This window comes from Propithecus coquereli, unplaced genomic scaffold, assembly GCF_000956105.1.
Source record: "Propithecus coquereli isolate 6110/MARCELLA unplaced genomic scaffold, Pcoq_1.0 Scaffold210, whole genome shotgun sequence".
Lineage (NCBI taxonomy): Eukaryota > Metazoa > Chordata > Mammalia > Primates > Indriidae > Propithecus > Propithecus coquereli.
The window spans coordinates 4492972-4520023 of record NW_012146079.1 but is presented as its reverse complement, the minus strand read 5'-3'; the positions used below and the strand labels follow the sequence as shown (position 1 = coordinate 4520023).

Sequence of the window (27052 nt, the reverse complement as noted above, 5' to 3'; positions counted from 1 at the left end):
CTAGTTTTAAATGTGTCTTGGGAAACCACATCTAGGTTATCCTAACCTTTGCTATCAGGACGTTGTCCCTTAAACCTAACTTGAATCTGTTCTGCTGCAGTTTAAAGCATTTTCCTCTCTATTTGTAGAGGAGAGTGAAAGCAGCTGTTCCCAAAGGAGAAAATATAAAAGATGGAAGTGTTGCAGATTGGAGGAGATGAGGGCTGCGGTTTTGGTCTCCATTAAAACAAAACCTGCCCTGAAATTTAGAGGGGCAAATTTGGAGGGTACTTTATCTTAATGGCTGCTGCTATTAGAAAAGTTTTTCTATAAAATCTTTACATTTTTCCTAGAGTCTCAAACCTCCCACCTTGTGGTGTTTACACAAGATTGGCAGGATTCCGCTAGGGGATGCAAGTGTAAGTTTACAGCTGCAGGGGCCATCCATTCGATAGTCTCTCTACAAACGTGAATGTGCTTTTACAAGCCAAGCTCATGGCCTTCTGCGTCATGTAATCCCTATTGTATGTTCTCAGGAACATACATGCTAGTTTTCTACAAAATGCTGCATATAAAAGGCTGATTTTCAGGAAGCACTGCTGGCACAAGTAGGCTCTCAAACTGCGCTAAATGTGTAGATACTATTTTTTATTGCAAGTTGACCTGATTTTATACAAGCAAATAAGCTTATTTCCCTGAGGAGAAGTTTTATTCACTGGGATGGGAATACCCAGCACAGAGTGAGGGACGGTGCTGAGGTTGTAGCTGGAAAAGGCCTTCGGTGGTTCAAGAAGTTCTGACTTCACACACTCAAGGCTGTGGTCCCTTTCCCAGAAGCCATGAAGGAGACATTCCCCTTCTTTATGGCAGTTCTGTGTAGCTGGAAATCTAACCTTGATCCTACCGTGGGTTTGAATGTGTGGCCCTGTAGAAATTTGTAGCTGCAGTAGAGCCCTGTTTCTGCCTGAAGTTAAATGGGCATTTGACAAATGCTGATAGGTGCGGTGGGAATGTAAAGTCGAATGACGGTTAAATGGAACAGTGCTGCTGAGTGGTTTCATGGGTTCTTCTCCTTGACATCAGCATTTTTGTTTGGATTAGGCTTAGTGCTCCTACCTGCCCAAGTGCTCCTCTGCCGACTTCAAGGCAGTGACAGTACTGGCCAGCTATTATTCCACAGGGGCACAAATGTTTCTTTTCCCTAAGTTCTCCTAAGTATTGTGTGGCTTGCTTGTTAATCGCTAATTAGATCATATTACAATTTGTTCATGCTTCAAGTTAAGAACATTCCTTCCATTCCCTCTTCCCTCCTTCCCTTCTGTCATGCCCATTGACTGGTTTGCGGCTGATATAATAGTGAATGCTCTATTTTTAGACACTATTTTTCCACTTTATGAAAGAGCTGCTTTTCCCCTCAAGTTACATCTGAACTGCTTTCAGTTGTTTTTGCCAAAGGAGGTGGAAATTGGTTCCAGCAGAGATATTTCCTGTTAATCATAAAGGTTTCGAATGATGTTGTATATTAATCTATTAGTCCCAGTATATTATCCATGAACCAGAGTACCTCAGTCAAAGACACTTTGTTTCCTTCATAATTTTAAATTTCAGGACTTCCCAGTCTCTCCCCTGAGTGCAGACACTATATTTGAACCTCATTCTACTTTGGGGAAAAAAAAAAAAAACACAACATAAACTAAAAACCTTTTATTCTTTTAAGATACTAGAATTATTGAATTACTGGAAAGGTTTATAAATGTTCATTAATTTTATTTTCCATCTTATGCTCATCTCTCTCCAATGCAATGTAATTAGGGTTTGCATGAGGATTGGATGACGGGAAGTACTGGAAAGCAGATTGCCTTTCTCCTTTTCCTCTTCTTTTTAATGAGAACCATCTGAAATTAGCCCAGTGCATGAGTTTCAACATCAGACACTTGCGAGCTAAGTGAACACATCTGTTTAAGTGTTCCAGATACAAGGTGGATCTGGGTGGATGCTCTGATGTTTAACCTGATAAAGCCAGCGGTCACTTGCCCAAAGTTGTGTGCAGCCGTTCTTGCTGAATTCCAACCTTATCCTATCGAAGAAATTTGGTTTCTAATTCACAGGAACTACTGGCACCTGGCAGGTATACTGCCTACTCTGAAACTCAAAGGAAGCACTTGGCCAGTTGAATGTAATCATGTTGAGTGGCAGCCTTTTATGTGGTAGTGAGATTGTCTCATATCATCTAGTACCTATTTTTACCATTAAGGAAATGATCCTGGGGTATTGATTTAGCAGCTACGTATGAGGAACCTAGATGGCCTCACTGATCCTTCCAGGGACAGATGGGACCAGGACCTCTGGGCCGAGAGAACCACAAGAGACTTAGAATGATGTTCAGAAGAGAAGCCAGGGGAGTTAACTGAGCCCACTTCCCAAATAACCCATGATGCCGTTGTCAGAGAGCACAGGTCCTGAGCCAGTGTGGGGTTTCCTATGCTGGGGGAGGGGGGTCACATTTAGGTTCTAAATGGTGATCAATGTCTGAGCATTGGTACATACCAACAGCTGCAGTGGGAACATACCCTTTTCCAACATAATTATGACGTAGTAATGTTAGAAATGAGTCAAGGTAGAAGTGTGCTGTGAAAAGAACAACCTTTTTCCTTGGTTGGGATTCTCCTCGTTGTTCATGGAATTAAGGTGTTTTATTCTTGTAATACTGTTACCTGTGGGTTGTGGAAATCACTTCTCTCTCCTCACTCATTGACTCTGTAACCAAACATTGACTGCTGGCACTGGGAATGCAGACATGGGTAGGGCACAGTCCCTCAGGGAGCTCTGAGGCTCGTCGGGGAGACATCAGGTCATTAATGACAGCACAGTGCTGAGAGGGTGTGCAGAGTGGACACTGCAGCTCAGGAGGGCCAGACCAACTCGGAGGACTTCCTGATGGGAGTGCACGGGGCGGGCTGAGTCCTAAAGAGGAACGGGAAGAAGCCAAAGAAGTAAATGGAGCGGTGACCCAAGGACTGGGCAGGAGATGGTGATCCGAGTCCTGACGGAACCCACGGTGGGAGGAGTAGGTGCAGCGCAGTGAGAGAGGGAGACGGGCGTGGGCGGGGTTGCGGGGCAGAGCTGTGAGGGGCAGGAATGGGGTGAAGGAGTTAGAGGGGGTGTGTTGAAGGGTTTGAGAGGTCAGAGAAAGAAGGGAGAAATTAGGAGATTCATCCTTACCTGAGAGCAGTGGCACAGTTCTGCTTTAAATGAACTGGTTCCATGACTTTACGGTTTAAAATGACAACAAGCTTTTTAAGGACTTTTCTGGAGCTGTGCAAGAGATTGGTCCCCAGAGGTGGAACTGAATTGTCTCCGTACTACTGAAGTTGCTGGAGTGGTCCCGTGGAAGGAGTGTTAGCGGTCATCTGGACCAGCTGCTCACTTTGCAGGCGAGGTGGCTGAGGGCCCGGAAAGGAAGGCTTGCCCAGGGTCACACCGCAGGTGGGGGCAGAGGAGCATCAGTACCGGAACCAGCAGGTTCTTAATCCTCCTGATCATTTCCCAGGAGAGCGAACTTTCTTAGGAATCCTTCTGCTTGTAGTCTGAGTTATATTTAGCATTTGTAGAAAATTCAGCAGTAGTACATTTGATGTTTTAAAAATATGTAAGCATAAAATGAATGTTTTTCACCTCCTAAAAGCAAATTTCAGGACTCACCCATTCAAGCCCTTTTTTATATGGTATAAAACTAGAATTTAAAGAAAAAAAATTTCCTAGATAACTGTGTCTTAAGTGATATCAAATGTCTTCGATGTGTTTGGATAAGAAATAATGGAAATAACATAAATTTACTAAGTTTCATATATCGGGGACTGTGGAAAAAGAACATAGTAATTTACTACTCCTATTTACAAATTGAAAAAGTAGATTTAAATTACAGTTCCCTCAGTAGTTTCTCTGTTTCTATACACATGTCCTATTTATATACATGTGCAACCGAATGTTCTCCTCCAGCGAGGTGTGGCGAGAGCGGGGATGGACCCCATCGCAGGCGTAGTTGTGAGAAGAAGCCATGTCGGATGTGGGGGGCAGGCGAGGCGGGTGAGTTGCGAGCCTGAGAGTGTGGGGACAGTCACCGGTCACCACAGCGGAACACTCCAGGGAGTTGATAGTTAGCTGTTAGTGAGCGTAGCTTTGTCTAGCTCCAGTATAAAGTGCTGTCGGAGGTATTGTTTCTAGATGTTTGGTAGCAATTTCAAAGTGCTTGCTCTTCTGTTAAGTAAATACAGGCTTAGGGTCAACCTAAAAGAACAGCTAGCTAATCAGATTATGCTCGCTGGTGGCAGATTTAGGTGTGAATATAATTCTCATTATGAAATTGTTCTGTCCAGGGCCATGGTCTCACCCTGTTTGATAGAGGAATATAAAATCTGCTGTGGGTTCCATGTTGGGGGATTTTACTGTGCTTTTTCAAGTGCTGGTACAAGGAAGATCTTAGGAACCATGGGTTGAATATATTTTGAATTTATAAACTCAAAATCACAAATTTTTAACTTTTAAGCAAGCCCAGGAAAAAAGAATTCAAATTAAACATGAAGAATGAAGATAGTGGAACGAACATGGGCTCTGAAGCCAAACAGACCTGGGTTTGAATCCTATGTCTGGCAATTAGGGGTAGAAGGACATTTGGACCAGTTACTTAAGCTTCAGGACTATCTTGTGCCTCATTTGTAAATTGTAGGTATTAATGCCCTCCAATCATGTTGTGAGGAATAATTGAAATACATGAAAGAGCCTGGTGCAGTGGCTCACACCTATAATCTTAGTGACTCAGGAGAGGAGGCAGGAGGATCGCTTGAGGCCAGGAGTTTGAGACCAGCCTGGGCAACATAGCAAGACCCCCAGCTCAAAAAGAAAAAAAGAAAAAATTTTGCTGGACGTGGTGGCATACTCCAGTAGTCCCAGCTACTCAGGAGACTGCAGTGGAAGGACCACTTGAGCCCAGGAGTTTCAGGCTGCAGCAAGCTATGATCATGCCACTGCACTCTGTCCAGCCTGGGCAATAGAGTGAGACCCTGTCTCTTAAAGAAAAAAATCAGAAACAAAGAAAAGAAATACATATAAGAGATATGCAGATCATTAGCTAAGTAACTGTTAGTTCTCTTCTTCCAGATTCATTCTGCGGACATTCAGTTGAGCATTTGTTATGCATAAGACTCTATGCTAGGTATTTGGAAGAGGCAGGATCAAGGAAGAATAAGACCTACATATTTAGCTCTAATGACCTTACAGTTAAGTGGGGAAGATACGACATGCACACAAACTGCAGCCCATAAGCTCTGGTCACACTGGCCTCCATGCTGTTTCTGGAACATTCAGGCTTGCACCTGCCTGAGCACTTTGGCACTTGCTCTCCTCTCTCCCTAGAACTAGTGTCTCCTCCTCCTTCAGATCTTTACTCAAATATTAACATCATTTTCTTAGTGAGACCTTACCTGATCACCCTGTTTGAAGTGGAACTCCCTGTACTGGTATTCCTCATCCCTCTTCCCTATTTTCACTCCTGACAAATGTTTGTTTATATGTAAGTATGTTGATTTTATGTGGCCCTGTGCTGCTCCTACCTCTTCAGTGTAAACACCGTGAGGATCTGATTTCTTTACTTCCCTATCCCCAATGCCTAGAACAGTGCCTAGCAGGCACTCCAGTGTTAATGGAATAAATGAGTGATGAAATTAATTAATTTTAGGTACAGGGAGGGGCATGCATAAAAAGCACCAATGGCAAGAAGCACAAAAGATAAGTTAGGGACTGTATTAGTTTTCTATTGCTGCTGTAACAAAGGATCATAAACTTAGTGACTTAAAACAACACACATTTATTATTTTAGAGTTCTGTTGGCCAGAAGCCTGATATGAGTCTCAGTGGGTTAAAATCAAGTCCAGTATAACTTTCTGCAGCGACATAACTGTTCTACATCTGTGTTGTCCAATGTGGTAGCCACAGCCACCTGTGGCTATTGGGCTCTTGAATGTGGCTGGTGCATCTGAGGAATTTAATTTTTCATTGTATCTAATTTGAATTAATTTAAATTGAAATAGCCACATGTGCCTGGTGGCTACTGTATTGGCCAGTGCAGCTCTAAGGAACTAGGACTTGCTGAGCATGCTAAAGAGTCCATAGCAGAGTCTGTGATAAGCAGAGTAGTATATGATAAGAATACAAACCTTTTGGTATCAGACAGACCTGGGTTTAAATTTTGGTTCCAAGCTGGTGATTTGGGGGCAAGTCACTTAATCTCTTTGAGTCTCAATTTTGTTTTCTATAAAGTGGTTATGATCAGTGGTATATCAGGGAGGGGGCTGTTAGGTGCCCTCTGACCTAGAGGGGAAGAATATTTTACCTCTGCATTGTTTAGAGTCGTTACATGTTGATAATCACCAGACCTGCTTTCCTTTGGTTTTATTGTTGGCTGTCAGTATTCTGGAGACAATGTGTCTTCTCGTTACCTGACCCAGGGTAGATCACTCCCTGCCTGTATACCCCACTGGGTATGATCTCACTTATGTAAAAGAGCTATGTGAAGATAAAACGAGACAATGTGAGTAAAGCCCCCAGCACTGTGCCACATATGTCAAAACTGTGGCTTGGTTTTCAGTCATTCAACACGTGCTGATTGAGCACCCACTGTGTGCTAGACACTGTGCTAGATGCCACAGACAAAATGGCAAACAGGAGGGATGGAGGACCTGCTTACTAAATAGGAGAGCAGGCGTTTCATAAGTGGTAGTTCATAATTTCATTTTGTTTTGAATTGCTTTTTTAAAATGTTGGAGGGGCTTGTTTGTTTTGGTTTTAGTTTTTGCGGAAGTCACAATAGGTTGATATGGATGTAGTTTTACTTATCTTCATTTATCCTAGCTTCATTTTGATAACTTCATACTTGATAAAGTTATATCTGTAGGTCTCTTAACAAATAATTATTTTTCTCCTATTCCCCTTTGATTTTTTAAAAAGTAACAGCTTTATTGATATACGATTCACATGACAAAATTCAGCCAGTTGAAACGTACAATTAGGTGGTTTTTAGTCTCTTTACAGGGTCGTGCAACCAGCATCAGTCAATTTTAGAGCATTTTTGTCACTTTGAAAAGAAATCTACTACTGATTAGTAGTCACTCCCCAGTTCCCTCCAATACCCTGAGCCCTAGGCAACCACTAATCTACTTTCTGTCTCTGTGGATTTACATATTCTGGCCATTTCACATAAATGGAATCATATGTGTCTATCATGATTGGCTTCTTTCACTTACCGTGATTTTTAGGTTCATCCATGTTGTAGCGTGTATCAGCCCTTCATTTCTTTTACTGATGAATAAAATTCCATTGTATGAATATATCACATTTTATTTATCCATTTATCAGTTATGGACATTGAGTTGTTTTCACTTTTTGGCTATTATGAACAATGTTGCCATGAATATTTGTGTACAAGTTTTTGTTGAACATATGTTTTCATTTCTCTTGGTTATATACTGAGGAGTAGAATTGTTAATGTGGTAACTCTGATTGGTAATGTGCTAACTGTATGTTTAACTTTTGAGGAAATACCTGACTATTTACCAAAGCTGTACCATTTCATCTCACCAGTGGTATATGATGGTTTCTATTTCTCCACATCCTCACCAATACTTGCTATTATCTGTCTTTTTGATTATAGCCATGCTAGGGGTAAGAATTAGTATCTCATTGTGGTTTTGCTTTTGTATTTCCCTAACAATAAATGATGTCAAGTATCTTTTCATATGCTTATGGGCCATTTGTATATCTTTCTTGGAGAAATGTCTGTTCATATCCTTCGCCCATTTTTTAATTGGGTTATTTGTCTTCCTTTCATGTCTTTTAATTTGGTCTGAGCAGGATGCTGATATGTTAACCGGTGATGAGCAAGTGTGGAAGGAAGTTCAAGAATCCCTGAAAAAAATTGAAGAACTGAAGGCACACTGGAGTATCCTTTCACCTGTGGATTGAATTGGACTGCTGGAATGGCTTCCTTTTCCGGTGGAGCCCAGTGTTACTGAAGCCAAGGGCAGGGTTTGATCTGTCTCTGAGCCATTGGTCTTCATTCTGTTCCACGGCCACAAGCTGCATCCCTGGCCCCAGCCAGCAGTTTGGGTAATGGCTCAGGAAGGTTGTGGGGAGGTCAGCATGAATACCTCATCACCAACAGGTAATAATCAAAATTCACGGCCCGGTGATAGTAGGAAAGTAAGTAGGAGTATTTATATGTAAAAGGTAACAAATTGCTAAATTCCCTTCCTCCCATAACCACCTACATCTTTAGGAAGGAATAGCTTAGAATCCCTATAATTTAAAGCCACTAACCCTCAGACCTAGAAGCTCGTGTTAAATCAGCAATGACTACAAAGGCAATGGGTGTTGCTACACAGTAAGTTTTCTTGGCATGCATAGTAAGGACCACAGTTGGGTCAAACTTCAGAATAAGGAGAGATTGTTTATGATGGAGGTCATCTGGAATTTTCTGTTCAGCGCAGGCCAGGACATATTAACAGAGAGAGAGAGAGAGAAACTGAAATAAGTTTTGAGGAGTGGAACCAAAATCAAGAAGAAATTTGAAAACCTGTTTATAGATGGGACGGAACACACAGAGAAAACAGCCAACTCTGGGAACAAGAAGTATGTATTCGTGTGCTCAAAGAGCTGCAAGATGCAGAGGAGTAGACTTGTTCTGTGTGGCCCCATGCAGCAGAATTAGGGCCCATGGACAACCCAGCTACAGTTCAATCTCAACTGGACAAGGATTTACTGAAAACTAACTCTGTGCCAGGTACCTTGGCACCTTATGATCCAGGCAGAAATTAGAAGACACAGCCCTGCACTCCTAAGTCTCACACATAGTGAGGCAGTAAAATGTACATTAATACAATTTTAGTAAAGATGTATACTTGTAGGGGCATCAGAGGCGCAGCAGTCAACTTGGGAGGTTAAAGAAGGTTTCCCGGAGGCGGCGACCACTGAGCGGTGTCCAGGAGGATTAGTAGAAGTTCCCAGGCTACCAAAGTGGAAAAGGAGCATCCACCGGAGGGAAGAGCCGGTGCCGACACACAGAATGCGAAGTGGCAACTGTGGAGAGATCACCGGTTGCTCAGCAGAGAGGAAGCAAACGTGGCAAGGCCGTTACGCCTTGCACAGGAGATTCGACTTTAAAGGCGAGAGGAAACTGGGGGATGATTTTTTTAGGCACTAGAAGAACATGATGAGGTGAGAAAAAGCTCTGTGGTTTGACAGTCTTTGACCCTCAAGACGTTGATTAACTCCCAAGTGAATTTACTTTGCTCCCCTCTCTCTTTTCCCCTAATCCCCTCATGGTGGTTTAAAACTATTCAGGAAACAAAGTATCTGTTCTGTCCATTGGCAGTGTGTTCTCTTTGGGTGGGCTGTCCAGCCCTGCACAGGTCCAGAGCTGAACTCCTCACTGGAACAGAGTAGTAAACGCCAAACAAATGCCAGGGACTAAGTCTTTGAGCAAATACATGTCAACATCAGCTTGAGGGAAAAGCCTCTTCGTTAAAATTACTCCGTTTTTTTTTTGTTGTTGTTCACTGGGATGTTTTACAGGAAAGGTTTTGTCTTGTTTGCAGGGAGACAGTTGCCAACGTTGCAAAGGGAAGTTGGCATGTAGTCCCTTCCAGCTTGCTGGGGCATAAAGTAGATGTCTTCCTGTGAGTGGCTGCAGAACATCACATCTGGCTTTTACTTCTAGGGCTTGTCACCTCAAACCTCTTTAAAATGAGTTGGAACATATAAATAAATGAACAGGCAAATAATAGTGGAAGTCAGAGAACACAATGTTAAAATAAGGTGCAAGTCTAGCCACGGAAATGTTTAGCATTGTGCAAGAGACAGTCCTTCCTCCTGACAGTTCGTCAATTACCTAATCCTGGAATGAAAAGCCACAGAGGTTCGCCTAGCAGTCTGTTACAAAATGAGAACATTGCCTAAGGTACTGCTGCCCCCAACCTCAGGGATACATTCAGCAAACTGTGAACACACAGGGCGGATGAATACCAAAGAAAATCACTTTTTCTTCAACTCACTTTTCTTCAGTAAGTCTACCTCTTCTGGGATCAGAGTCAACTCCTCCAAGACAGGACTCGTCCTAAAATTATAGGAGGTGCGGTATAAAGGGCCCTCAGCCGTGCACTGTGGTGCTTGAAATTCCATCGGGGAAGGAAGTCATCCTGGGGGGTAACGTATTGTGCCCCCAGGAGACCCTTGCTGGAAAGAAAATATATTTCCCGTAAGCGTTCGTGAAGCTGTGAGACCCCACTCCCACATATGGCTTCATTGGTTTATTAGAAGCCTTTGCTGACGTTTTGGAAAGCAGTGCCCTGAGGGTATGAATGCTAGAAGAGGTAGGTTTTGCTGGAGGGGAGGACGAAAGGAGGTTGTGCAGTGGGCTGTCTGTTCGGGGCTGGGCACGCTGCGTTAGGACATTGGTGAAGAGGGTTTTTATACTGGGGGCGTGGGTGGCACAGAGAGCACTGGACTGAAGAGACTGGGTCTTGTGGGAGGGGGTGGGGGAGTCAGGAAGTTCTTTCAAACTCAGTCCGCTGACCCATTTTCTTTAAGACTGGTCGTGCTGCCTGGAAGATCATGACAAAGGAAGGAAGAAGGTATGATGTTTGTGTAACACGTACTTGGTGCAGGCTACTAAAGGTTTTCCCACTGCGTCCCTGGCACCCAGAACTCTGCCTAGCTCAGGATAGAACACACAAAGAATACTTTCATTTTACATACAGTATCTTACTTAATTCTTGCAGTAACTTTAGGCATTTTTATTTCTGGCCTATTTCACAGCACTTTGACTTCCTCAACATCCAATGTGACAAATGACGGACTGGCTTAGATTTGAGTCTAGCTCTATCTGCGGTCAAAGGCTGTGCTACTTCTGCTGTGTCTGAAATCTCCAAACTTTTTTCCCTACTGGAATTTCAGCATGTGAAAGCACATGAATTTGTAGCTCCACTGGCTGAAGGTGGAGTAGAGGTGGGAGAAGGGCCAACCCCAGCCCATGGCTCTCCCTGGTCTCTGCCTCGCCTAACACAGCAGGGCAGCAAAGACACGGTGTGAGGTTCCAGGTCCGGCACTCTCGCCTTCTGCTGTGCTTCTGAGGTGATTCACCTGGGAGGCATTCAGAGCACACTCCATACGCCAGATCTTCAATCCTCTGGCCGCCTCTGTGAGAAGACGGAACATCAGTTTTGAAAAGTGTGGTCACACCGAGGCTCCATGAGACTAAGTTGGCTTGTGGTTAATCAGAAAGTCAGTATCTCTGAGAAGTGGATATTGGATCTTCTTCGCATCCTTTCTAAAGGACCATTTCCCCTTGGCAGCAATTTATGTGCATAAGCTAAGTTCTTAATATTGTCCCTTACTTCCCGTGTGTAAAATAAGAAAACCTTGACTGACTTGGTGAAGTATAGGCTTGGGATCTGGTGCAAATGAATTTTTTCAGACTGCTCCCCGTATTGTGTGCCTGTGGGTTGGGTGTGTTTTTGGTTTCCTGTCAGCTCCAGACTCAAACAACGCAGAGACAAACATCACAAGCTCCTCCTCTTGGAAAAGGAATCTCTCTAAAGCTGCTTTAATTTCAGATCACTTTTTAAACAGAAGCTAACAGAATAAATTATTTTAAACTGAACTAACTTGGTCTTTAGTTTAATAAAGAGCTGCATTCATTTCAGGACTAGATTTTAAGATATATAGGAGTGCGAAGAAAGGGGAAATTTTAATCCCCCAAAGCACAGGCTTGGTTAGAAGATGGTTTGTTGATGTAAACAGAATTTACTTTGCTTAGGTGCCACTTACTCGTTTTTGTTTCTCAAGCGTGCTTTTAGGCAGCTCATCTGTGCAAATAATGGGCGCTTCCTTCCCTCCTGTGCCTGGCAACTTTTCAGCCTTTCAGGGAATCTCATTTTACTTTTGTTTTTTCTTGATAAAGACAATGAATCCTTAACTAAGGTTAATAACAGAGTGGGAACAGGTTCTGGCCATGTGCCAGGCGATTATAAGCAGCAACTCTGAACGGCTTCCCGATATCAACATCTACCAGCTGAAGGTGCTCGACTGCGCCATGGACGCCTGCATCAACCTCGGCCTGCTGGAGGAGGCCTTGTTCTACGGGACTCGGACCATGGAGCCCTACAGGTGAGTCCCAGCGGGAGGGCTAAAGTGAAGGCTAGAATGTCTTTACTTTGGGCAAAGAATCAATGTGGTGAAGTCATTCTGATTACTACTCTATATTGAGTGTTCCCATCTGCTCTTAACCAATGTGTAAAACCAAACCTTGCTTTATTACTTTGTTCATTCACTTATGCATTCATTCATCACTTGTAAAGTTCCTCCCATGTGCCAGGCACTGTGGGTATACAGAGAGTAATTAGACACTGTCTTGATGTGGAACAGGTGATCGATTACAATTTGGTGTGGTGCTTGCAATGACAAAGGCAAGCACAGGGTGTCAGGGGAGCTGGAGAGGAGCACGGGGCTCTGACCTAGCTCGGGAGCCTGTGTCATTAGCCTCTGCTGGTCTGAGTAAGGATGGCTGGTGTGGGGCCCGTGGGCTGGCTGACAGTAATGACGAGCCCTAGCATTTGTCAGGCTTTGTCCTTCTACTCGAATCATTTGCCTTCATAACCACCCATGAACCAAGCAAGAGAACAGGGAGACTGCCCTCCTTCAACGTGTCACTGAGTCAGTGAAGCAGCTGTTGGCGATTGTTTCTTGACTGGTCTCCATGCCTCCAAACCAGTAGGTGTTTTGCTCCTAAATGTTCTTAGACTTTGGGAGGGTGGGTATTGTTGAAGTCAAGTGCTAGATGTTTGGCTCTGGTGGGTGCCAGGCCCTGATTTCCAGTGAGCTAAGAACATGAGTCTAGAAGGTGAGACTGAGATCAGTCCAAGGGAAAGGGCACAGAGACATACATACCATAATGTGAGGTTAGAATAGCCCAGTCTTTTGAACAAAACAAGGTCACTGCTGGGAAGATACCATGAAAGCACCTGGGACCTGGGGAGGTGGCAGAGAGAGGAGGTCCCTGGGGAACAGGGACTCCATTCTGGGAAAATATTAAACTTCCCAGCTCTGCAACCCAAAGGATCTAAGCAGAGGGAGAATCCAGGACCAGACCTGTACACATGGGTCAACAGGCAACAGAGTAGGAAGGGGGCAGAGCCCAGGGGACTTCTGTTCCCATTTGAGGAAGACCTTCAGGAGACAACGGGGAGGGGAAGTTACTGGGATCAACATGACAAGGACAGAAGTGAATCCAGGGTCTAAGATACTTGTTCTGACAAAGGTAGGAAGCTGGAAACGAGGCACTTGATCAGGAAACCAGATCTGGGCAGGAGCTTGGTGCAGGCCGAGAGGAGCCTGAAGATGGCAAAGGCTCCACCAGCCAGGTGGACGGCAGAGGTCCATAGGCCAGCCAGTGGCACCAGCGTGACCCTGAAGGTGTTTTCAGGACTTCTGGAGGTGGTTTCTTCCACTGCCTTGTGGGTGAACAGCTTTGGAATCCAGACTGTGAGTCAACTTTAATCAAAGTTATAAGAGATTGCCTTGAGGGCTGAGACTGTCGGCTTTCCCATGAGCAGCGAATGTCTGTTCAGTATGATGAATCTTGTGGGTTCTCAGAAAATGTGAACTGCATACAAAGAGATAAGACTTCGTTCTCTGAGCCTCGGTGTTGCAACGAGAGGCAGGCCGGGATGGTTGGCATTGCCTCTCTGAACTCCGGGGCTTGGGGCTTGCTCTCAGCAGCCAAACCACAGGCTGCCAGGCGAGCGGGTGGACTCCAGCCAGGAGGTGCAGACCGAAAAGATCCTCCTTCCTCTAGGCTCACGGCAGCAGCCGCTGGCCCCGCACTCCGGCTACTGCTGCACCATCTCTTCCTGCCCTATCCCCCCCCTCCCTTTTGACATCAGGGGGCCACACTCAGGCCACTCTGAAGCACAGAAACTTTAAATTGGTCTAGTGCTTCCATAAACAAGGCCACACACCTTCAAGGACGCCCATTCTGCATGTTATTTTTGAATCCTCTTTTCCCCACACCTACCAAGGCTTCTCTGAGGCACTAACTTACCCCTTAATTAACTGGCAGTTTGGCTGACTTAAACGGGAGTCAAACAAAGAGGCCTTTCTTGTGACTGAGGCCAAGTCCACCAGAATATACTCCATAATCACGTTTGGTTATATTTTTGTGGTGTTTGGCAAGTCACAGTCTCTCTGTAAATGTGTACTCTGTTCTGACACTGGGTGACAAATTTCCAAGCCTCCTTCGGTTTCTCTTCCCTGGAGCATGTTAAGGAGTTGCTTTGTGTTGCTCTGTATTTTACAAAATCCAATCTGCATTGATCCACTTCAAATGAGTGAGATCTGAACCATTTGCTTTCAAAGTTGTAGTTGAGGAAAAGGCTATAAATAATCCAGAAAGTTAGGAGGAATGGGAGGGGTAGATGCTGTCATACTTTGCCTTTTTTCCCTTTAGCTCAGGCAAAAGTGAAAATAAGGAATGTATACAAATGGGTCAGATGCCCTGCAAGCCCTTTCGGAATCTTAGAACAGATGTTGGTAGTGGTTTTCACCCCTCCTGTGGGCTTGAGGGAATTCGCCCCGTGTGCTGTCAGCCCCGTGCAGGGGGCTTTTTGCTCACCTCTAGCCAAGGACACGCACAGTTGGCTAGGCATGAGTTACCAAGAGGTGCCTGGATTGCCATCTGCCTTAGCAGTTTTACAGTGTTGATATACTGTGCGCAACAACTAGATCGAGGTCAAGTCTCTAGGGTTGATTTTGTCACTCCTGTCCTTGGCTAAATTTTAATTGCTGACCTCACAGGAGAAAGCGTCCCTATTCCATTTTTATCCACATCACTGCCCTGAGCTCGCTTCTTGATACTCTATCATTTATTTTTACTCAATACATTTTACTCAGTTTGTATGATGCAACTCATTATCAGGTTCATTATGTTTCATAAAGCAAATTGGAAATAATTCACATAAACAAAATATATAAGCTTTAGTATTGGCTTATATTATTATGTCTTTTGAGAGTATTTGTGTGCCTATCTGTGCTTATGTTAATATACGCATAGTCATCTGTCCCTTAGCATTATAAACATTAAGCAGAATGAAAATAATTTAAAGGTATTTCATAAATTTTATTAAAAAGTTTAATTCAGTCCAATCTTAACCATCAGATGGGTCAGATTCCAAAAGTTACGTAACTGGTTTGTAGTTTAGGACTTGGAATGCATTTTCCTGTAAAAGATTGTGTTGCAGATCATGGTGAGACCCCTACACTAGCCCATCAAAGTCTACTCAGCCTGTAATGTTACCAATGTGTGCTACAAATTTAAAACAAGAGAGGAAAAGACAAAACCAAATTGAATACAAATTGTTTTAAAATTAAGTTTTATATTATGTTGAATACTAATTAAACTTGATTTTTCTGTAGGAATCAGAAATGATAAGGAGATATATAGAGGCTTTTTCAGGCTTTGAAGGGGACTTTCAGTATATTCACACATGTTCTGTTAACTTAATTTTTATTGTGAAAATAGTATATACTTCTAGGGAAGGACTTTTTTTTTTTTGAGACAGAGTCTCACTGTGTTGCCCAAGCTAGAGTGCCGTGGCGTCAGCCTAGCTCACAGCAACCTCAAACTCCTGGGCTCAAGCAATCCTCTCTGCCTCAGCCTCCCGAGTAGCTGGGACTACAGGCATGCGCCACCATGCCCAGCTAATTTTTTCTATATATTTTTAGTTGTCCAATTAATTTCTTTCTAATTTTAGTAGAGACGGGGTCTCGCTCTTGCTCAGGCTGGTTTCGAACTCCTGACCTTGAGCGATCCGCCCGCCTCGGCCTCCCAGAGAGCTAGGATTACAGGCGTGAGCCACCGCGCCCGGCCGGGAAGGACATTTTTAAAAGGACAGGAAGGTAAACATCACCCACATCTTCAAACTCTTGTCTCACTCCCCAAAGGGAACCATGGCTAGAAGTTTCTTTCTTGAAATATTATGTGTGAAGTGCTCACTGAATATATTCCAAAGCCCCGTATGACTCAAGTCAAAAAGAGCGCATTGAAGGTAAATCAGCAATCCTAGCACTTGCCAGGATCTCTCAAAAAAAAAAAAAAAAAAAAAAGAACAAGTGTTCCATTTGTCGTACGCAGACCATTTCCTTAAAGCGCCATTTCCCCATTCTTTGTCTGTCTTCCCTGCTATCCTACATCCTCACTCTCTGCCCTCTTCCCCTCGCAACTGTTGACAGAGGCTCCTCCGCTTCCTCCTCCTCTCCTTCCTTTCTGCCACTCTTCTTCTTATCCTACCTGGAGAAAGACGCGGTCCCAACTGACTATTAAAATAAGCCCACGAAGGTGGTGTGTGGAGGAGTAGGGACAAGAAAGAGAAAAGGGAAGAGGAAGCCAAGGACTCTGCGTAGTGAACAGAGGGAAAGAAAAAAAATGGGATCGTTCTCTAGCCCATGTTCTCCAACTTGCTTTTTTCACTGTACAACAGGGTGTGGTCATCTGCCTAGATCAACTCCTGAATGTCTCCCTCATTCTTTCTAACAGATACATAGTATTTCATATCTCATGAATATACCATGATTTCTAGATCAGCCTCTATTGTCTCCATGTATGGTTTCCATGTCAAACAATGCTGTGGTTAACATTCAGGTACTTGTGTCTCAGTGTACTGATGTGACTGAGTCCATGGGGTAAATCCATATGACAAACTCCTAAATGTTAACTTACAGCATCAAAGTAATGTTCATTCTAAATTTAGGTAACGGAAGGGTGAGAGGGAAACGGGGGCTAGGAAGAGATTTGTTAAAGGACGCAAAATCACAGCGCAATAGGAGGAATAAGTTCTAGTGTTCTATAGCACTGTAGGATGACTATAGTTAATAATATATAGTTTCCAGTAGTTAGCAGGAGGATGTTGAATGTTCCCAACACAAAGAAATGATAGCTATTTGAGACGATGGTATGCTAATTACCCTCATCTGATCATTACACAGCATATGTACTGCAACATCACTGTGTACCTCATAGATATGTACAATATTATATGTCAAAAAAATTTAACACAAGAAAACAAAAAATAATTTGGATAACTATCACCAAATTGTACTCCCACCCCCGAGAACATCGCTCTTTCCTCAAAAAAATTTGAGAAGGGATGACATTGATTTTTATTGTATTTGATCTAAATTTATTTCAAAATATATAAGGGCCTTCACCTTTTCCTTGAGCAAAGGCTGCATTATAGAATGAGATTGTTGGTATTGACTTTGTTGTCCATAAGTAGTATTTTCGTGGAGGTGGGAATGGCATTTTTGCGAGTTACCTGGGAAAGAGGCAGAAGAACAAGAATGACGACGCGACAAACAGGCCGTCATCAGAGACAGGGAAGAGGGCATGAAACCCCCGTTGAGGAGGAGAAAGCTGAGGAGAGTGAGATTTCAGCTCCCCTAGTTTTCTGTACTTTGTTGTCAGAAAAAAATGAGGGTAGGTGGACAGAAGTAAAATGCAGCTGGTAGTTCGTGTACATGACGTGTTCACAAGTCAGGTGTTTGTAACTTCAAGGTTGCCAATAATTACATAGCAGCCACATCCGTTTTCATTTTGCCAGTAATTTTTTAACTTTTCCCTCAAGCTTTGGCAGATAAGTTGATAAACTGTGAGGCTTCCTCACAGCTGTACCTTCTACTACTGTTTTCAAGCTGCTTTTTCTTCTGAAGGCCTACAACTGCTCTTTTGTGGGGTTTTGTCAATCGCTGTGACATCCTGGTACAGGAGCCAGCAGAACTTGCCGGGCGCATGCTACAGTGTGGGGACCATGGTGCAGTCACGCACCCGCGACCTACCTGGGCCTGCCTTTGTCATTCCCTCCTCTCTCCGGGTTGCACGGATGTGGTTAGGTTGCTCTCCGAGGATGCTGCGTTAGCATCTCTGTCAATGAAGCGCCTTCCTAGAGGGCCTGCAGGGTCCTTGGCTCTTGTATCTGGTGTAGAACTTTCCTAAACCACGCTCCTGGAGTAGAGAATATATCAGAGCTAGTTCTCTACCCGGAAGAGGAAACGAGTATCTGAACTTCATCCAACATTCTTTCACTTCTGTTGTTTGCCATTTTGTGATGAGGTCTAGAGAATTATTTCACCCAGTAAATGAACAAATGTTTTCTTCTCTGCTTATTGATGTGGACAGTAATCCTTTAGCCACTTAATCATTTTTTCCATGCTGTAGTTTTCAGTTAAAGTATCTTTGGTGGCAGAACCTTTGCACAAGATTTTGAGCTCTGCGTGTGTATGTGTGTAAAAATACTGAGTTACCTGGCACGTCTAATCAGGGCCTCTTTCTGTTTGCAGTCAGTTCTATAAGGTTGATTTCTTTGCCACAGCCCCTTGTCTTGACACTGGGGCAGTGACCACTGGCCCAGCAATGGGGCAAGGGTTCATCAAGACCCAAACATGTTTAATTTAACTTTTTAAATAAGCCCTTTTAATGTAATTCTGAAGGGCTCTGTTAATTCAGAATCTAGAAATAAAAGAAGACAATGAAAGAAGAAGGTGAAAGAGGAGAAAAAATAGAAGGAGGGAGGCGGAGGAGGAAGAAGAGGAGGAGGAAAACCCACAGCTGCTATTGCTCATGTGGAAGCAGACACACAGACCTGGGGCAAGGGGACAAGTGCACAGTGGGGCTCATAACAGGGCTGGGGGAGAAACAAGCGAGTTCCTTGTTTCCTTGTCTGAGCGTGGAAGCACGCACAAGGTACCAGCAGGAGCAGGTTTCTTCTGAGCCCTCTCTCTTGGCTTTCGTTTTTTTTTCTTCCCCCTGCCCCACCCCGGCTTTCAGAGTGCCACTTTCAGCTGGGCACGGTGGCTCAGGCCTGTAATCCTAGCACTCTGGGGGGCCGAGGCAGGAGGATTGCTTGAGCTCAGGAGTTTGACCATCCTGAGCAGGAGTGAGACCACGACTCTACTAAAAATAGAAAAATTAGTTGGATGTGGTGGTGCAAGACTCTGTCTTGAAAACAAACAAATAAACAAACAAAAAAAACACTGCCGCTTTCTCTCTTGCGTTCTCACATGGTTGTCCCCTGTACGTGCATCTCTGGTATCTCTCTAGGTCCAAATTCTCTCCTAAGGACACCAGTCGCATTGGATCAGGACCCACCTTAACAGCCTCATTTTAACCTAATTACCTCTGTTAAGGCCCTATCTCCAAATCCAGTCACACTCCGAGATATTGAGGGTTAGGGATTTGAGGGGGACATAATTCAGCCCATAACCCTGGCTAGATCCAGGCCAACCATTGCCTCTTGATTATTCATTCCTGGAGGACATCAGTCCCAAGGATTGTTTCTCCTGCACTTACTTTCATGAATTTAGACCCAGTGGAGAGCAACTATCTGGCTAGGAAAAATAATTTCTTGCTCTCAGGCTTTTGCTGGAGCTCAGGAGCTCTGAGGATAGCCAGCAGCAGCCCATGCCAGCATGCTCGGGCTTCTGGGAGTGATGGGGCAAACCCGGAGACTGTGCTCATCCCCAGCCTGGTGGGACTAGGTGGCCACCAGAGGATGCCTTCTCCCAGAAGCCAGCATTCCCAGGGACACTGACGGGGGAATGTGATCACTTGGCATGGCTTGTTTATGTAGCTTTTGGTATAGCCTTAAAATCAAATCCTTAAATTCTCACCTACCTACCTTTATCATAAAATAACATGTAAAATAGAAGTTCTGCCCTGAGAGAGAATCTGCCTAAAACACTTTCAGGTCCTTCAGCCCCATCTATAGCTGACCAGGTGGTTGAGTATCAACAAAGATTGTACACCCATGTGCAGTGGCATTTCTGAGAGCCCCAGGACCATGAGCAGTAGTGCTGAGAAAGCCTTTCGTATGAAGTTGCATGGCTGTACATTTGGCCAGGTAGTCTGTGACATATGACACCACTTGTGTTTGACATTTCAGCCCCTCCTTTGCCTCCCATCCTTACCTGAGGCAAGGATACCAATTCTTCTTTGCCCCCAAACCCTACAATCATGCATCAACCCTTTCCATTCCCATAATCTTCCCTGGCTCTTGAGCCCTCAGGCTAGGCCAGGACCCAAGAAGCACATACCTCTTCTCTCTCCTCATCAGACAGTGATTAGGAGCACAGCTCCTAATTTCAAATTAGGATTAATAATCTTGCCACCTTCCATTAAACTTGAACCCAGACCAAGAACTAGACCAGGATCCAGGATCCCCATGCCTGGAGTCATCCCCTTTGCCCGTGGCTTATCCTTGTGATATAGTTACCCTGGTACAGAGATGATATTGTCCTTGTGGTGGTAATACCTCTGAATGGAACCCCCCTTCCCCACATCCACACCACTTCTGTCCACCTCGTTCAACTAAGAAATGGGATGTTCTGTCTCCATGGACCACTCAGCCACCCAAATGCCGGCTTTGGCCACCTCCTTGTTTTTTTTGTTTTGAAAGGCATTGTTAAGGGCCCCTCCAAATTCGCATTCACTTATACTAGGAAGTACCTGGGCAAACAGAAGTCCAAGTGTTACAGCAGGGCTGGCTGGGAATAGACCGAGAGACACACTGAGAGATTTGGCAAAACAGGTTTTATACTTCATGCCGGCTGGCAATTTGGCCCAAAGGTGAATTTGCTCTCCCCAAATTCTGAGCACCAGACAAAGAGCATTGCAGTCTTTTATACACTCTGCTTAAGGAGGAGGGGCACGGTTACAACGGGGTTAACTTTAGTGAGGCAGAATCCTAAGCTACTTTACAGCCTGGTACACTAATTGCTACAGGTGATTTATGGGGGCGGCAGCTGCCGGGGCGGGGGGTGGCGCAGGCGCAGGAAGGTCGCAGGGGAGGAGGAGGTGGCTCAGGGAAGGATCGCAAGATCGCAAGGGAGAAAAACCCGGTAGTGGAATTTTCTAAGAATTCCACTTTAGTGGAACTTTCCAATTTTCCACTTCACAAGGTCTGGTAAGAAGTGCACCGATCAACACTGGGTTCTGGGGAAATCACGTAAGCGACATGCTGTTCTACTCAAATTCTCGTCCATACACGTTACTGACCTCTGCGGGAAGTTGGAGTGTCCCTGCCCCCTGAGCCTCTTCAAAGTAATTAAGAGCCTTCAAACCTTTATTTTAAAGCAGTGTGTAAAACATCCTTCCAACACCACTCTCCTCCATTTGTCCTTCACCAACTCCTGCTCCTTCTGATTCTCCCAGCCCCTCCCTCAATACTAAGCTCACGAGGACCATGTGCAGGGGGGAGATGCTGGATCGTCCAAGACAACGTGACTCATTCTAGCACTTAGTCTAGTGGGCCGGTTCAGACCAGGAGCAGAGCCACTAGGATCTGCCTCACCCCTTTGGATAACTCCCTAGTGAAAGTTTTTCTCCACCCTGGAGAGTCCCTAGCCCTGTGCCTCCCTTGGTAGGGTATCCAAGGAAAACGGAAGTTCCTACCTGTACCTTTCTCCCGGTCCACAGATGCTCACAGTTCGTAAAAGGCTTCCTTTTCCTGAACTCTAATGCTTCAGGTGCTGATTCCAGGATCTGTCTTCAGAATCCCTTTGTTTTTCTGTCCTTCGTTCTCCTCCTCGGTGAGTTTTCGTTCTGGCTCACGCACGTTCTCTCTGCTCACTATCTGTATTGCAGACCCTCTTTTACTGCCCATCCCTACCTGGACAAGGTCACCAATTTTCCTTGACCTCAAAATCCCACAGCCATGGACTAACCCCGTCCATTTGCAGCCTGCCTTGCTTGGCCCTTGAGCCACCGCGCCAGGCCAGGCCACAAGAAGTACTTTTTCTCTGTTGTGTTTGCCTGGCTCCCAGTAGGAACAGCTACTCTGTGGAGCAAGGTGGAAGCCACACTCCAATCCCTGGGACTAGGTCACCTGCAGAGGAAAACATTTCCTTTTTTGTGTTCACCAGAATACATGAGCAATGTATATGCTCTGAGAAATTGTCATTAGTTTTCCTGTTTATGAAAGCATTTCCGGAATAAAAACATTTCCCATTGTAGTTCACTTTTTTTTTTTTTTTTTTAACTTTCCCAAGCCATCACTGAGCACTTTGACTTTCCTGACAGAAAATCTTCAGTTTCTTATTACAACAAATTGTACCCTAAGCAGCAGGATATGAAATTTAGGGACTCTTTTGGGATGCATTGAATTTCTCCTGCTGAATCAATCTCTTGCTTGGCTGCCCCTGCAGCTACAAAGCTGCTATCTCTTTTCCTCTTCTCACCCCTTGCAAGAGAAAGTAGGAAAAAAAATCCCATTTCCCCTGTAGGGAGCCAACAGAAAATCAGGCAGGCCTGAGGAATGGGAATTGATGGATATAACTTTGAAAGAGTCAAAAAGAATTAAAAATCCATTTTAATTTTATATAAAGTACACACTTGTGACTTTTAAAAATTTGACCAGCAAGCTTACATGCTATTTATTTGTGTATTTTGAGTGAATTTCATACTGAGTTTTCAGAAATTCGCTAATCATAAACAAGTGGACCTTCGATTAAATTGCACAGATAAAACTGATTTGTCAAACATCATAAATGTGATCATTTACAGAGAATGGTGATAGCGTTTGTAACGAACAGTAAGAGGTCCTTGATAGAAATGAAAAATGGAGTGTAAATGACCCTCAAAATTATAGTTTCCAGTTTTTGAGATTGCCAAGTTATTTTAAGCAAGAAAAATTTCCTCTGGGCTAGTTAATATAAAGCTTTTGAGCTCATGAGAGATACTGAATGGGAAAACGTATAATATTCTTATTGTTAGATACAGTCAAGGGAAGTGGCCCAGCCAGGTGCTAGGAAACTGGAGTAGCAAGAGTGTCTAGTTGGCTGCAGCCCTTGAAGAGGGAGACGGCAGGGGCTCTCGAGCAGTGAGGGGGAGTAGAGACAGCGCCCTGCTCTTCAAAGAGTAATATGGATGATAGAAATTGCTGCACAAAGGACGCCAGTCATACTAATTCTGCCCTTCAGTATTAAAGAGGAACGAATCTGCTCTCACTTGTAATGGGAGATGTCGCCGTAATGTCCTCCCAATGTAAGATAAATCAGGTTCAACGATCATAAAAGCATCTGTCAGCTATTTGTTAGCACCATCTTTCTAGAAGAATAGGTGAAAGGACTTTCAGAACTCTCCTCTACCTTTCAACTCTCTTACACTGAAAAGTAATTGCTGCTATTTATTAAGCACCTACGGTGGACCAACTTGTTCGTCCTGAGAATCTTCACAGCCGTGGTGAGGAGGAAGTTAGCCTGTCTCGTCCTCTATAGTAGGAGGCTGAGGTTAAGCGTTACATGACTTGCCAAGGTTCAACTCAAGGCCTTGGGTTCATTTATTTTATTTTGATTATAATTTTTACAAAAATGTTTTCATAGCCTGAACCCAGATTTGCTTGGTTACAAAGGTGTAGCCTGTTACTGCAGTGCAGAGGGCCATAGGGATCTTTCCACTACACCCTGTCTTCCTACCACATGAATCTATCAAAATTCTTTTCGTTACAAGTGACGGAAATCCAACTCAGAGTGCCTGCCCACGGGGGATTTGTTGCCCACACAGCTGCACAGCTAGGCACGGGTCTGGTGTGACAGAATTCAGGGATGCAGTCTGGGCCATCTGTCTCTGTCCTCTTCTCCCTCCTTCCCTGGATCTGTTTCTCTCTGCTGTGCTCACTCCTCTGTGTTGTCCTCATTTTTTCCCACACAGATAGTCTTCCTCACGGTATGGGAGGGCAGATGGCTTCCAGCAGCCCCCCTGCCCCTCCCCCATTCACATTCTTTTAGCTCTGTAACAAAGGAAAAGGTTCTGTTCCCTCCAGCTCCAAATTTTAAAAGTATGTATTTTGGATGGACTTCTTTGGCTTCTTTGGGTCTCATGCCCACCTGTGCCTGGACAAAGGGAGGTGAGGTGATGATGGCAGCCCTACTGGCAACACAGGTTTGGGATGAGACAGTAGTTCTTCAAAAGCTTGGAAGGTAGGTGGATGCTGGACAAACCAGAAGAATAGATGTCCGCTGTACTCTTCCACTCTAAGAAATAGTCTAGTGTGAATTTCAGACAGAAAAAGGTTTGAAGGTAGCAAAGAGAGTTCAAAGGGTGGCAAATAAAAAGACTATGATATGAGAAAGAAGCAGCAGCTCAGCATCATTATGGTTATGCATTAGGAATGAAGTTTGCACGAGCAGATTCCCAGAATTTCAGAGGGAGCAGCAGGACTCGCTAGAACCAGAGCACAAGCTGGCTGCTTGGGAGGAAGTCTGTTAACTATAAAGGAAGGATGGGTCGGGAGGCAGGTGAGGCCTTAACTGAGGCAGAGAAGTTGTGTGGGGGCGTCTTGCATCTAACGGCAGGTGTGACCCACTCTGTGAGGGTTCTTCAGTCCCAATGTGTATGAACTGTTTCTGGCTGTAGGCATTAGGGAATGTAGCCAGAAGACTGCATTCATTTTGGAAATGCTACAGAAAGAGTGTACCTTGATTTCAGCAAGGCATTTGATAGTATCTCCTGGTACATTTTCTGTAGATGGAAAACCATGGGTTAGTGAGTTTTATTTATACCTTGCAGAGTTTTATTTATACCTTTAACAGACTGATAGATCCCTTTGGGGAAATACATAATGGTATGCTTCAAAGCTCCATTTTTGTTGTTCTAAATCAATATTTTTATCAAAGACTTAATGAGATGAATATGTAGAATTTATGTATATAAATTTACAAGGGATTCAAAGCAGAGAAGAATCATACTTCGGGGGACTGAACCGAAGTTCAAAATTACCTCCTTATTCAGAAACATTTGGTCAATACTAGCAAGATGAACAGGGATACATGGAAATCTCTGCATTTAGAAATAAAAATCAATAATAGGTTGGAGAAATTTTCTTAGTATTTTGTAGTAGATTATTTTTGGTTGCTCTGCTGACATTAATTCCTCCATTCTCTCTCTTAATAGAACCTCAAATGTCCTAGCCGTGTGGTTTGTATGTAATTGACCACAGAGGCAGTCTGTGATTGGCTTAAGCTAGAAAATTGCATTTCCCTGGTCACATGACTCGTGTCAGAGCCAGTAATGGTCCATTCTTGGGCTTCTTTTTGTAGGGGGGAGGGGGGTCGTTAAGAAAGACTTCTCCTTTCCTGTCACTAATGAGTGAGGAAGCATGTGGCCCCAGGAGCTGCAGGCTGTCAGGCTCCTTAGGACCACCAGGAGAGAGAAGGGAGAACAAAACCAAGGATGCAGAGGTGAGAAATGGAGAGAGAAAAACCAGATCCTGGCCACATTGTTCAAGCATTATCTGAAACCAGATTTACCCTTGTACTCTTGAGTTACGTAAGCTCTTAGGATAATACATTTTATTTTTTTTAATCAGCCAATTTGAATTGGATTTCTTGGTTCACACAACATAAAGAATACTAACTGATATATATGAGGGGAGTCTAGGGAGACTAGTGCAGTGCAGGAAAGCTAGTCCAACTTAGGCTGCATTATTCTAGGTGTATTATCAACATCAAAGGGTTGAATACATGCATCCATCACACTGCGCGTAGAGAATTTCTAGGTGAGGGTGACCAGGGTAAGAAGTATTTTGTAGCCATTTTATATAAGAAGTGGCTGATGAGAACTAAGATATTTCATCACAAGATAAAAAGACTCAGAAGGAAAGGGAGACCCACTATAAATTTTCAAACGGTTAAAGTACTGTCTTGTGGGGAGGGAGTAGAGTGTTTTTCATGGCTAGAGGAGGAGGAACTAGGACCTATGACTTAGAATTAGGGGAAGACACATTTCATGCCAAGATACTAGAAAGAATAGTTTATAACAATTTAGATACCCAGTAACAGAACATTCAAAGAGTATTGAATTCCCTGTCTTTGGAAGTGTTTACACAATAACCAGGTGACCATCTGTTGGAATTTCATCAAACTAATTCCTTTACTGGGTAGTAATATTGTCTGATTGAGCTTTAATGTCCCTTTTACCTTTGAGAGTCTGAATTTTTTTTTTATTTGTAGAGATGGAGTCTTGCTCTTGCTCAGGCCTCAAACTCCTGAGCTTAAGCAATCCTCCCGCCTTGGCCTCCCAGAGTGCTACGATTACAGGCATGAGCCACCATGCCTGGCCCAAGATTCTGAATTTTAAAGCCCTCCAAAATGTCTTTAGTCTCAGCCACAAATGAAGTACAAAAGGAAACCAACTCAGTTTAAATTCTCACTTGCCTCTCTTGTCATGAAGTTATAGATGATGCATATCCTTTCCTTTCTTTACCTGCTTCTAAGAAGACATCCTGCATGAATATATACACACACATACATTCATATATATCTTCATATATACATGAAACATTTATAATTAGCAGCATGCTGGTTTAAGTTGAAATAGTTGCTAACTTCTAGAAAGCAGAAGATTTTCTATTTTTAAAAAAATCTAGATTTTAGCTTTGTCTGGGGCATCAGAAGAGCAGTGCAGTGGATCCCCATCCCCGCAGCAGCAATAGCTGCGCTGGGCAGCAGCTGCCATTTTAACCCTGGCGTGTGCTCTGTCAGTTGCCAGATCCCCCCCACTGGCCCACCAGATTGCTTTGCTCATCCAAATCCTGCCTAGCCCAGTGGGCCTGTACGTGTGAGCCCTGCCCCAAATGCCGCTTTCTGCCCTGCCAGCACTCTGCTGCCGGTTCTCACCGCAGCCCTTGCAAGTGGGAGAGTGTTAAGACCTGGAGACAGTCTGCTTAAGGCCTTCTCATACCCAAAGAACATGAATGGGAGAGAAAGAAAGCAAGTGCTTCATTCCCACGCAGGAGTTTTCTGTGAAAATACAATGTTTTTACTTTTAAAATTAATAAAAAGTGTGGAACTATTCACTGTTAGAAATGGATGAATAGAATATAGAGTCTGCAGATTTTTAGAAATATGACATCTGCATGAAAGTTAAGTATTTCTCATTAGTTTCCCTGTTAGCAGTTTCTAATTGATATTACCAAGGTCT

At 43.9% G+C, this 27052-nt stretch overlaps 1 protein-coding gene across 1 annotated transcript in view; it reads left to right on the top strand.

Annotated features, from left to right (window-relative positions):
• Window positions 1-27052, top strand: part of SMYD3 (SET and MYND domain containing 3) — a 583727-nt gene that overhangs the window by 488438 nt on the left and 68237 nt on the right. The window contains exons 9-10 of the mRNA XM_012644393.1: window positions 7885-7972; window positions 12021-12195. Of these exons, the coding sequence (XP_012499847.1) occupies window positions 7885-7972; window positions 12021-12195 (263 nt within the window). The remainder of the gene's footprint in view (window positions 1-7884; window positions 7973-12020; window positions 12196-27052) is intronic.